Source organism: Monocercomonoides exilis (assembly GCF_001643675.1).
Source record: "Monocercomonoides exilis strain PA203 chromosome Unknown scaffold40-978991, whole genome shotgun sequence".
NCBI lineage: Eukaryota > Preaxostyla > Oxymonadida > Polymastigidae > Monocercomonoides > Monocercomonoides exilis.
The window spans coordinates 484,569-497,126 of NW_027150585.1; the positions used below are offsets into that span (position 1 = coordinate 484,569).

At 31.9% G+C, this 12,558-nt stretch overlaps 4 protein-coding genes across 4 annotated transcripts; all 4 read right to left on the reverse strand.

Moving 5' to 3' along the window:
* Positions 1 to 1,268: 1,268 nt before the first annotated feature.
* On the reverse strand, positions 1,269 to 2,393 carry MONOS_1728 (uncharacterized protein). Its single transcript, XM_067870184.1, has 3 exons — positions 2,287 to 2,393; positions 2,104 to 2,208; positions 1,269 to 2,037 (listed from the first exon to the last, which is right to left on the reverse strand). Exons 2-3 carry the CDS (start codon positions 2,129 to 2,131, stop codon positions 1,544 to 1,546), a joined length of 522 nt encoding a protein of 173 aa, XP_067722756.1. The 5' UTR covers positions 2,132 to 2,208; positions 2,287 to 2,393; the 3' UTR covers positions 1,269 to 1,543.
* Positions 2,394 to 6,263: 3,870 nt separating this feature from the next.
* Positions 6,264 to 6,833, reverse strand: MONOS_1727 (putative Poxvirus D5 protein; the record flags this gene model as incomplete). The annotated part of the gene is made up of 1 exon (XM_067870173.1): positions 6,264 to 6,833. The coding sequence occupies one exon, from the start codon at positions 6,831 to 6,833 to the stop codon at positions 6,264 to 6,266; it is 570 nt and encodes a 189-aa protein (XP_067722757.1).
* Positions 6,834 to 6,860: 27 nt separating this feature from the next.
* On the reverse strand, positions 6,861 to 8,174 carry MONOS_1726 (uncharacterized protein; the record flags this gene model as incomplete). The annotated part of the gene is made up of 2 exons (XM_067870162.1): positions 6,861 to 7,801; positions 7,991 to 8,174. 2 exons carry the CDS (start codon positions 8,172 to 8,174, stop codon positions 6,861 to 6,863), a joined length of 1,125 nt encoding a protein of 374 aa, XP_067722758.1.
* A 2,035-nt stretch (positions 8,175 to 10,209) lies between these two features.
* MONOS_1725 (Translation initiation factor 2 subunit 1) lies at positions 10,210 to 12,434 on the reverse strand. Its single transcript, XM_067870151.1, has 6 exons — positions 12,171 to 12,434; positions 11,886 to 12,093; positions 11,711 to 11,828; positions 11,458 to 11,635; positions 11,162 to 11,223; positions 10,210 to 11,037 (listed from the first exon to the last, which is right to left on the reverse strand). Exons 1-6 carry the CDS (start codon positions 12,412 to 12,414, stop codon positions 10,924 to 10,926), a joined length of 924 nt encoding a protein of 307 aa, XP_067722759.1. The 5' UTR covers positions 12,415 to 12,434; the 3' UTR covers positions 10,210 to 10,923.
* Positions 12,435 to 12,558: the final 124 nt, after the last annotated feature.

Consider the following 12,558-nt stretch of genomic DNA (forward strand, 5'->3'; position numbering starts at 1 on the left):
TGTTGAAAGGTGGAGCTGTTGATGTTATTTTGGAGGAGATTCACCAGTTAACAATGAATGACAAACTGGCTAGTGAAAGCTTCCATTTCTTTTTGAATATTTCAAGGCGATTGGAAGGAAAGAAGGATGATGAAAAGGAAGAGGAGGAAAGAAAAGAATTGAAAAGAAAGATATTTGATAAGATGGAAGAAGAGGGATACGAAGATAAAATCACAAGTTTTTTTGAAACATTTGATTTTTTCAACAGAAAATATTATAGCAAATTATCAATAATTATTTCTGATTATTTTTTGAATGCTTGAGGAAATGAAATGTTTTTTCTTTTTCTTTTTCTTTTTCTTTTCTTTTCTTTTTTCTTTTCACAATTCAACAAACAATTGAGAAATTTTTTTCCCAAACATTTTTTTATTCCGCTTCATTTTGATGAAATTGAAATATTGAAAAGATTTTTTTGAAGTGTTTTGTCATTTTCCTCTTTTATTCTTTCAAAAAATGTCTATTTTATTCATTCATTCATTCATTTATTTATTTATTTATTTATTTATTCATTTTTAAATTTTGATGCCATTAAAGAAAATAGTTCCAAAAAAGAGATGACCCTGACTTTTTTCATTGAATTTTCCTCTTCAAGGTTATAAAAAATAAAAGGATATTTAAAAATCTTATGCAAACTGTTTTCAATTTTTTGAAATGCTCAAAAAAGAAAAAGATAAAGAAAAAAACATTTCATTTCCTCAAACACTCACAAATTAATCAGAAAAATTCAAAGATAATCCACGATAAAGTATACAACGAAGAGAAATGACTCCATGAAAGCTAATGATAACATTTTCGCAATCTTCTTCTTCCATCCTTTCAAATATCTTTCTTTTCATTTCTTTTCTTTCCTCCTCTTCCTTTTCATCTTTATTCTTTTCTTTCAACCGCCTTGAAATATTCAAAAAGAAAAGAAAACAATTCCTTATCAAATCATCATTAATTGTTGGCTGCTGAATCTCCTCCAAAACAGCACCAATAGCTCCGTTTTTCAACAATTCATCAATTTCCACATTTCTATTTTCTGTTGCATATCTAAGTATATCGAAGTATCTATTGTGAATATCTTTGTGATTGTCCCTTGATGCTCGTAACACTTGAACAATGCAATTGATAAGACCAGCAATTTCTTCGTTCCACAATTTGCACGAGGTAAAGTAATTATCAATAGCATAAATCCATCTCTCGATAACAAGCACTTCTATTCTTCCATTTTCTTCTTCATTTTTATTCCAGTCTAAATACTTTGATAGATCTTCGATTTCTCTTCTTGCTTCTCTTGCGAAATGCAGTTCATTCACAATCACTTCTTCCAAGCTATCGACTTTGGGAAATCCACAAATCAAAAACTGCCAAGCCAACTGATAAGAAAGCCGTGTCAGATTCTGATGTTCCTGGTGATGTTTGATGATTTCTTTGATCTCATTCAAATACAGTTCTCTTTTCATTTCCTATGCAAAAAAGGAGGAAAAAACAATTCAGCAATATCAAAATGGGAAAAAGGTTTTCAAACCCAATATACAATATTGCCCAAAGCCAGCAACGCCATTTCCACTTCCTTCTGAGCTTCTTCGGTCTCGTCTTTCTTCAATGCAACTTTCAGAAGGCAAGGCACAACAATTGAAAGCAATTTTTTTGGAATGCTTCCTTCAATCAGCAAAGCAAAACATTCACAAAAATCAGTCAAAAGCTTTTCATCCTTTTTCTTCTCATTTTCATCAATTATCATCTCTTTCATCCTTTCGCTCAATAATGAACAATAAAAAGAATATAAGAAAATCTTTTTCAGTACTTTGCAAAATCCAGCATGTTTCAACAGCAAGGTTGTTCTTTCCAATGACAATGAATTTTTTTCAATCATTTGGTGGATTTTATTGAAGCACTCTTTTGTGAAAACTGTTTGAAATTCTTTTCTATTCATTTCATCTATCATTCTTTTCATTTCCTCCATTTTCTGTATTTGTTCGTCTTCTCTACAATGTTCCAGTTCGCAAAACAATTCTGCAAATAAGTTTCAAAATACAAAAATTTTGTTCAGAATTGGTCAATCCAAATTAAAGAACAAACTTGAAAACTGTTCTGTTTTAGTCATCATCTCCGTTCGTCTTCAGATATATCATTTGTCAAACTCATTCTGCATGTTGCAAAAAATATTCAAAAAGAGGTGCAAAGCTTGGCAAATAACAAAATAAAAGATAAATGCAAACATCGTTGATTATCTTGCAAAATAAATCAATTCGAAATACAAACTGTTCTGTTTTTGCTTAATAAAAAAAGGGCAAAACGGAGTGCAAAGAAGCCGCAAGGATTGGCTGTATTAAGCTAGAAATGGAAATCTTTTGTTTATTTTTGATCATAACCAACAGATTATTTGAAGCATAATGTTTTAATTTAAATTCATAAACTTTTTGAATCACATTGTTTTTTCCAATGGAATAAATATCAAATCCTTTAGCAAAGAGGAAAAGAAATTCGGCAGATTGAATGAGTGAACGGAAGATGTTTTTAGTTGTTTTTTGTGGAGAAGAATGAATTTGAAAACAAGAACAGATGATTTTTGAAGGTTTGGTATATTTTGTGAATTGTGTCATTTTGAGCTCATTTGTCAATGGATCATTGGGTTATGAAGGAAGAAAAGAAATGAAATTCAGAAAATCATCACAAATTGTCTGAACAAAAGAAAAGATAAGAAAAGTTCTTGAACATGGAGAACATTATTGTAGTGTGGCAGAAGATCAAGGCTCCAATGCTTCAATTGCAGAATAATCCTGTGCCATGAAGAAAAACAATGAAGGCCAGCTCCAATAGAAATGATGGAGATTCCCAAGTTTGGTGATGGTGAAACATCAAAAGGAAATTTATTCATTTGATTGGATGTTAAAAACAGATTTATTCATTCAAGGCTGTTTTCATTTCAGCTGATCTGAGATTTGGAGAAGAAGGAGGAAGACGACTTTTCCATGAGATACACTCCAGCAAGGTTATTTCTCTGCAAATGAAAGGAAGAATGGAGTTTTGGAGGAAAGAAAGAAATTCGATCAAATATCAGTTTCTTTGGAATGAAGAGATCAGCTTCCTTTTTAAAACAATACACAGGAAATTCTTTCGTGATGTAGCAGTAACAGTTGGTGAGATTGAATGCTTTCCAATCATATTCAACGACATCTGCCAAACATAGAGGTGTCAGATTATAAATGCAGCTGCTGAAACACCATATCAATTCATTATCTTTCAACGATCGGTTCCGATTCAAATGGGATGTTTCATTATCAATTAGAATCAACGCATGTTCAGCGAAATTCACAACTGGACTTACTGCCAATCACATCTGATTCTTCCAAGACAGTCTGTAAAACAGAATATACACTCTTTCCAAAATTGAGTTTCTCTTCCTCAACTTGACTGATCTGGTTCTTCTGTTTTATGTGCATGCAATGAATGTTTGTTTTTCAATTTCTCAACTGTCAAACATCAATTATTAATGTATCTGCGAAGAATGAAAACTCGACTTCCTTGTTCTTTCATCTCAAGTGAGCACACGAATTCAACAAAGAGAGACGATTGAAAGGAATAGGCAATAATCAATAGAGGAAGTTCCCCTGATAAAGATGCTTGATGAAAAGGATGAAGAAAAGATGATAGTGAAACAGAGAGAAGAAAATGAAGAGGAGGATTCTTTCCAGATGATTTTCATCCACAACAGTTTCAGTCAGGTTATCGAGAAAGGAAACGAGCTTTCAGTCTTTTTCATGATTTTTGCGAAAGGGAGACGTTGAATGGAAGAACAATATTGAAAACTTCCCACTCAAAGGAAGCTGAATGGAATGATTTAAGTGTGTTGCATTTTTCATTCAGCGGAAGACCGAAGAAGATGATTGAGGTACTTTTAGGGAGAGAAAGATGAAAAAAATAAAGAAGCTGTTTGTGACAAAATTCTTTTCGATGTTGAGGAAGATAGATTGTCTTTAATTTGGATGAAGTCCATGTTGGAGGAGCAGGGGAATTCTGGTTGTTGCACACAATAAATTGAAATTCACTGTTTGAGAAAGAGATGGAAGTGAAGATGGTGCGGAAGAGAAGTGAGAAAATAACACTTTCTATTTGATTGAATTCAACAAACAAAACAAATATTCTGAAATGGTTTCTGATGAGGAAGAAAAAGAAACGGAAGAGTGAAAGAAATAGCGAATTTTGACTGGCACTTTCTTTGCTTTAGTCCACATATGTCTGTGCCTTGAACATCATCGTGAAGGCACTATCAATCTGAAAAATCATTATTTATTCAACTTTAATTCAAAAATAAAAATCAAATGAGAGTTATTCCAGATGTTATTCAATTCTGTCTTTTTTCCGCTTTTTCGCAATCGAAAAAATTCTTGAGTTCTCAGAACATAACAATTATGAAAATTAGAAAACAACAATAACAAAATCAAATGTTGCACTTATTCACTCGTTATTAAAGCGTTTGTGCAACTTGTCTCTCAAAAACCCAATTCGAAATAAAAAAATGCACAATTTTTTATTCAATATTCCAAAACTTTTTATTCATATAAAATCAAATTGTTATTCTTTTTTTAAAAATTGTAAGAAATTAATTGTTCACTGGCTGTACGCCGAAAAGTTATTTTGATATTCAATGTTGTAATAAATCGTTTAAAGGATGAGAAATTGGATTAATGAAAATATTTGTTTCAATATAACATAAAAATAAAACATTTAAAGATATGGCATATCGGCTATAGATCCATCTCGATTAAGATCAATCAATATTATCGATTTATGTGTATCTGGTGGTAGTTATCATCTTATGAAATAAGTTGGAATAGGCAATGATAATAAAATAGAGATCGAAGTTGTTGCTGATATTCTTAGGGGTTATCATGATTTGATTTTCAGTGAAGTTCAATAAAGATGGAGTTATTGATAAGTGCAATCGAGATATATCCATAGCTGACATACCATATCTCCAAGGAGAAGATTAGCTACAAGATTAACTGAAAGATTAACCGGAGTGTTGAAGATGGTGAATTAGTGTGAAAATTGGTATTATCGTTGATGAAAATTGCAAATGAAATTAATTGATTAAGTTTTTTGTTTTATAGTAAATGGGTCGGAAGAAGATATACGCAACTGTGGAAGAAGCGAAAGCGGCTCAACAGAAACAAATTAAACAGTTTCAGGAAAAACGGAGAGAAGAAACTATGTATTACAACGAACATGTATCTGAAAAACAGAAGAAGTTAATTAAGATATTGAGAAGAAAGCTCATCGAAAGAGATGAGCTGTTCGATGAGATGTTGGAAAAAGTTAATGAATATTTGCCTGCGTAATGTTAATTGAACGGTTAATGTGGAAATTGACAAATTATAACTTTTGACGAACGTTTGTTGTATCGTCACATGTATAAAACAGTTGTCACGATGGTATAATAGTCGATTGCCAACATCTACAATTTTTCACGAAAAAGTATGAATCTGTGGACAGGACACAGAATTGTGGCAATATCTGAGGCTCAGTTGAAGGGAAATATTAATTTATATCTACGTACTGGAAGCGTAGTCAGGTAGTCAAGTAGTCAGGATCTTTAAATTTCATCTGAAAAGATATGCCAACATACCATTTCTGCCAACATGTGTGTTTTACCCCCAATTTGTCATGATTTTGATGTATATTTGTTTTTCAATTAGTGTTGTCATTTTGCCACATTACCACATGATATCGTTGATGGTGTATAACAGTTGGCACACATCAGTTGTATTGTTTTTGTTTAAATGATTCCAAGAAAACAAATATGTTTTGTTTATTTCCACAGAACAGTCCATGTCATCTTCATCTTCTAATTGTTTGAGGAGTTGTTCATACTCTGGCTTGAGTTTTTAACACCACACTTGGTTTCCTCTTCCACCTCCTCGTATTCTCTCACATCTGTCTTTAATTGCTTGTTGGAATGAGAGATCGTACTTGTATTCAACTGTTCTGAAACATAGTGCTTCAGAACATCTCCACACTTCTTTGTGCTTATTGTAATGCTCTGGACAGAACACATCGATGACAGAGAGTGACGTTGCAATAATATCTTCTTTTGCTTCCGTTGTCGGAATAGCCCTTGTGTTGAAATTGGTGAGATCTTTGCTGATGAAATAACAGAGAAGTTGTTCATTGAATTCATTGTTGAAAAAGTTTGTGAAATCCTAAAAGAATGTGAGATTGTTCTTGTATTTTGAGTTTCAATCACAAACAACATATCTTCTGTCGCCAATCTCAATTTTAACTGGGTATGTGTGATTTGTCACAAATATGAAATTAGCTACTCTCTCAGCTGTTCTTCTTGGCTGATTCTTCTCATTGATTCTGATTGTTGAATCCGTGATTATTCTCTTCAATGCATCAAAGTTAGCTGTTCGATCATCTCTAACATTCTTCAATTCGTCGAGTACAATCAGCATTTTCCCTTCGACGATGGAGTTGAACTGTCCTGTCAGTTCTTCAATCTCTGTGACATTTGGACACGAATATCCTGCCAACAGTTCAGTGAGTGCATTTGTCCAGACGTTCTTTCTTATTCCTTGCAAACCTTTGAGAACAAGTGACGTTTCTGCTTTTTTCCCAGGATTTTGAACAATTGACACAATCCAACAGAGGATATATTGATAGAGTTCTTCGTTGTTGTTAGCGATAACTTCTCGTGTGAAATCGAGGAATGGTTTGATGATTTCGTCATTTTGTTCGTTTTCCATTTCGTATTTGAACACATGGAACAGAGAGAATATTCGAGGGTTATCTGAGAAAAACTTCATCTCATCGATCGATAGAACATGAGAGTATTATTCGAAAGCTGTCTCAACTGTGAGAGTCTTTTTGTCATCATGCCAGAGTTTTATTGTTTTGAACAGTTCGCACATTGCTGATATTGTCTTGAATGTTATCGAATAACAAGAGGTGTGAATGTCAGACTCTTTCACAATGAATTCCATCCTTGCTTCAACAAATCTTAAAACTTTTGTGTGATCTTCAGCAACTTTAGACAGTGAGGAGTATTGTTTTCGATAAGCTTTTTCCCTGATTTCAGAGTACGAGAACGATGAGTTGAGATCTTCTTCATGAACAGTAATCTCTCGTGGAGGTTCTTCCTTTTGCTCATTCTCTTTTCTGAGGAATGGAATGATCACATCGCTGTCATTTGTTGAATTCCATCTCTTGACAATCTTTTGGAGAACATATGAATGTGACGTGTTATCTCTGGATCGGTTTCGTTTCTCTTCACAGTGAGTGATTGCATTTGCTGCAAGAGCAGCTGTCTCTTTGATTTGAGTGTTAAGAAAATCTTTCGATTCGTTGTCGAAACCATCAATGTTGACGAGAGAATTGAGAGCTGCAAATAACTGTAAAAGAGTTAACTCAGAATCAAGTGACAAAGAACCTGTAACGTTATGAAAATCAACATCTTTGAGTCCATCAACAAGAGCAAGATCGACGGTTGGAGACAAATCAACGATTCCATCTTGTGTGAGAAGATTGTGTGGTTCAGCTGCCATTGTCACCGATGAACTCTTTGTTTTGAGGTCAATACCGAAAATGTCAAGAACACTCTCAAGTGATGAAAGATCTCTGAGCTCTCTGTAATTGTTGAGGGGAATGCATTTGGTGATGATTCTCTTTCCATCTTTCATTTCTCTGTATGAAGAGTCAGCTTGAACAACAAGCCTTTGTTTTCCATCTCCAATACCTGCAAAAATGTCGACATCGAACTCCTGACTCGCAAACACTTTGGTTTGAGACGAACATTTGAGAGGATAATCACACAGCTCACAATAAATAAGAAGACCACCATGAGCTGTTTGCACAAGTCAGACGTTTCGGTGGAGTTTTTCGAGAATGGAATTCCTGATGGTTTTCGTTTGTTCATCTTGAAGGGATTTGTTGATGTCAACATCAACGACACAAAGATCCTCACATTTGCTGATATCGACAGCTGTTCCAGTGTGTCGTTTGTCCTGCTTCTTGTCAGAGTATTTCTTGAAGTCGAACAAATCAACAAAGTGATCTTTCATTCGTTCTCCCATCGTTTGCTGTTCTGTTGACATTGAATCAATTTGTTGTTGGATTACGTTGTCAGAGTCTGTTTGGGTGAATGCCATTTTATAAAAATTTAAAAAAAAACAAAATTATTTTGAAAAAGATTCATTTTTGAAACGTAAATTTACGGGAAATATGTTGTTGGGGTTTATGTCGAAAATAAACGACAACAGTTAATTTTCACAAACAATGTATTTTGCCCAATCTGCTCACTTTGACAGATTGCCCATATATTTTGGAGAATGAAATTGACCTATTCCACACTGTGCACACTGTGCAGATGTTAAAGCACAGAGATTTAATTCAATATTTCCACACCACAGCATCATAATTATCTGCCCAGTCAACCCTGTGCAGGCAAATAACCATTAACTTTTTCCATCAACTCATCTAACAACTCATCATTTTCGATAAGCTTTCTCCTCAATATCTTAATCAACTTCTTCTGTTTTTCAGATACATGTTCGTTGTAATACTTAGTTTCTTCCTTTCGTTTTTCCTGAAACTGTTTAATTTGTTTCTGTTGAGCCGCTTTCGCTTCTTCCACAGTTGCGTATATCTTCTTCCGACCCATTAACTATAAAATATAAAACAAAATCAATTATTTTTTATTTGCGATAACACCAACGATAACACCAACACATTCAACACATGTTCAACACATATCACATTCAACATACAACACATGTTCGCATTAATTCACCATCTTCAACACTTTCAGCTAATCTTTTAGCTAATTCTTCTCCTTGGAGATATGGTATATCAGCTATAGATATATCTTGATTTCACTTATCAATAACTCCATCTTTATTGAACTTCACTGAAAATCAAATCATGATAACCCCTAAGAATATCAGCAACAACTTCGATCTCTATTTTATTATCATTGCCTATTCCAACTTATTTCATAAGATGATAACTACCACCAGATACACATAAATCGATAATATTGATTGATCTTAATCGAGATGGATCTATAGCCGATATGCCATATCTCTTCTTTTTCTCAGTATTTTCATAATCCTCGAAATGTGATAATTATTATAAGAATTTGTGAAATACTGTAGAAGAATGCATCATTTTCTTGAAGGATATATAAGCATAGAAATGATTTCAGAACAACAATATTTTACAAATTAAAAGTTCAGAAAATGTCTTAACGATTTTTTTAATTGAAATTATATATTTTTGAATTGTGAGAATTTTTTTTTGAAATTATATTTTCTCAAGCAGAAAGTTTAATTTGAAAATTCTCTTTGAATGTCAACATGAAAACACTAAAAAATGAAAAGATTTATTCAAAATATCTTCATTTTCACTTCAACAAAAACATTAATTTTTGAAGCGATTTCGAAAATGATGGCATTTGAATACATAATCTCTTCCCTATGGCATGCAACCTTCGATAAATCAACATTCCGAAAAAAGTTATGATTTCGAAAAAAACCTCCCATTCAAATAATTCGAAAATATTTTATTGTGCTATCCATTTTCCTCTGACCTCTTTTTCACCACCGACCTTTTTTCATGTGAATCTTGCTCCAGCTTAATACGAGCTCGCAGCCAACGAAAAATGACGAGAAATGTTTATTTTAATAAATTTTACAATGAAGTTATAATTTTTTAACGAATTTTTTTTCCCAAGAGATTTCCGTAATTTTAAATTTTATTTTTGATCATTAAATTGATAGTCTTTCCATGAGAATAACACTCTGGAAGTTGTAAGTTTCATCATCAGAGCTTGGAATATTCTTTTTATTGTTTTTATGACTTTTCACTTTTCACTTGTTTCTTTTTCACTTGTTTTCTCATTTCATCCACTTTTCGAAATAATTAAAATATGAATTGGAATATAAACAATTGTTATATTTAATTAGCTGTATCTCATTTTTAAAATCATTATATTGTTGCACACTCATATAATTTTTTGCCGAAAAAATGAAACTGGTTGGAAATATCAAAACTACTGAAATTGATGTTTTTCATTTTTCTATTTAAAATCAAATTTGTAAAACTTTTTTGTATACCAACATGATTAACATTTTAACATATATTAAGGATCATCTTATAATTTTTTACAAAAATTCATCATTCTTTAAAAATTTTAATTTTTTCGAAAAGTGGATGAAATGAGAAAACAAGTGAAAAAGAAACAAGTGAAAAGTGAAAAGTCATAAAAACAATAAAAAGAATATTCCAAGCTCTGATGATGAAACTTACAACTTCCAGAGTGTTATTCTCATGGAAAGACTATCAATTTAATGATCAAAAATAAAATTTAAAATTACGGAAATCTCTTGGGAAAAAAAATTCGTTAAAAAATTATAACTTCATTGTAAAATTTATTAAAATAAACATTTCTCGTCATTTTTCGTTGGCTGCGAGCTCGTATTAAGCTGGAGCAAGATTCACATGAAAAAAGGTCGGTGGTGAAAAAGAGGTCAGAGGAAAATGGATAGTACAGAAAATGATTGTTTCTTCTACTTGAAAAACCTAAATTTGTTTGGGATTTGAAATTTCAACTGTTTCATGAAACTGAAACAAAAATGTTTTTTCAAAAGAGTTTTATATTTTGATATATAAAAAGTAAAAAACATTCAAAAAACATATTTGCAAAAATTGCAATTTAGCAAATTTTACTTCTCAGAGTTTTTGAAAAAGAAACAAAGAAAAACGTGAAGTGACGCAAAATTGAAAGAAATTTAAACTTACTCGAAATATTGATAAAAAATTAACAATTTCCAATTGTTTTTGAAAATTTGAAAATAAATCTAATTTCTTTCTATTTTTTAAAAAATGAATTGAAAGCTTTTAATTGTCATCACTTTCTTCATCGTCTTCAGTATCCTCTTCTTCGCTATCTTCAATCTCTTCTTTTTCAACAGTAACATTTGAAGGCCCGCTGTCTCCAGAAACAACAGTTGGCTGAATAAAAACAAATATTCAACAACAACAAAAAAACAATAATAATAGTTTAAAGAAATAAAATTGAGAATTGATGAACGTAATAATCACCATTAATCTTATTGACATGATATAAACAATATACCTCTTGCTTGACTTCAAGAATTCCTTCAACTGATTCAATTTTCTCTCTGATAACTTCAATTGCTAAAAAAAAAAAAAAAAAAAATAAAAAAAAGAAAAGGAGCAACACGCAAAAATAACCATAAATATTACAAAGACAGATATTATTTAGAAAATCATAATAACAATTGACAGCAAAATCATAAATTACAAAATGAAAACAAACACAAAAGCACGCACAAAAAAATTATTTATTTATCCTTTTTTCCCCCTCATATGCAACATTTCATAAATTCTGTTAAAATTTTGAATGCACACCTTGTCCGAGAGCATTTATTCCTCTTTCCTTATCCAAAACAGATGTCTCAATGGTGTAAATTGGAGTAGCTTTCACTTTGCATTCAATTCGGATGTCATCGGTTTCATTAGGTGACTGTTCACCCGCTAACAACGCAGCTTTAATTCCCTGGACTCCTGATGGAGAGTCACATGTTAACTTTTATATTTTTAAATATTAAAGCAAAATGAAGATTCTCTTTTGTATATTTATGTAAATTAATTAAAAACATACGACAATCTCAGCACGAAGTTTAATTGGCTGAGGATTCAGACGTCTCAGGATATTTTGCATCAGTTGTTCACGAACTTTTGGTTCAATCATCAAATCTCCAAACACGGAATCAGGATCTCTGAAAAATAAATGACATTATAACCATGAAAACAAAAACTTTGAGTTTTATTTAAACCTTAAAGCAACTTTGAAAGCATCGTATGCATGCCCATATTTCTTTGCTAATGGCCATGCAATATTTCTGTAAAGCAAATCAATATCAATTGATTGAGCTTGTGAAATTGCTTGCAAAATTGCGTGAACAGTCTTTGATTTCGTAAGACGATCCATTGCACGTGCAATAAGTTTTGATTCAACTCTTCTTTTTGACAAATCAATGTATCCTTAATTTTGACGAATTTCAAGTAAATAATTAATAAAAATATAAAAACATCAAAACACCACATTCTTTTTCGCAAACCCTTTTCATGGTCAACTCGCAGAACCATAACAACTTCTTGCTTTCCAACTCTTGTAACTTGTGCAATTGATTTAATTCTAGCAACACTCAATTCAGGTGTTGGAACAAATCCTTCTTTTCCACCATATTCTATCAACTTACAATATACACCCATTTCATCAAGTCTAGAGACTTGCACAACCACTTGCTCCCCAACATTCGGAAGAGGATTTTCGTAGTATCTGTGAGTAATACGATCTGACATCTTTTTTATAAAAGATCAATAAATATAAATTTATAATTATTTTAGGATCAATATTTTTTTGTTTGTTTTTCTTGTAACAATTGAATTTATATGAAATTCATTTTCATAACAGAAATGAATATATATAAAAAAAACAAACCCTTA

Excerpts from the sequence above, each read along its gene's own strand:
- MONOS_1728 (XM_067870184.1), bottom strand. The coding sequence starts at position 2,131 with ATGATGACTAAAACAGAACAGTTTTCAA. Across the intron at positions 2,038-2,103 it reads TAAAACAGAACAGTTTTCAA|AATTGTTTTGCGAACTGGAA; the intron begins GTTTGTTCTTTA and ends ACTTATTTGCAG.
- MONOS_1725 (XM_067870151.1), bottom strand. The coding sequence starts at position 12,414 with ATGTCAGATCGTATTACTCACAGATACTACGAAAATCCTCTTCCGAAT. Across the intron at positions 12,094-12,170 it reads GCGAGTTGACCATGAAAAGG|GATACATTGATTTGTCAAAA; the intron begins GTTTGCGAAAAA and ends GTCAAAATTAAG. Across the intron at positions 11,224-11,457 it reads AATAAATGCTCTCGGACAAG|CAATTGAAGTTATCAGAGAG; the intron begins GTGTGCATTCAA and ends TTTTTTTTTTAG.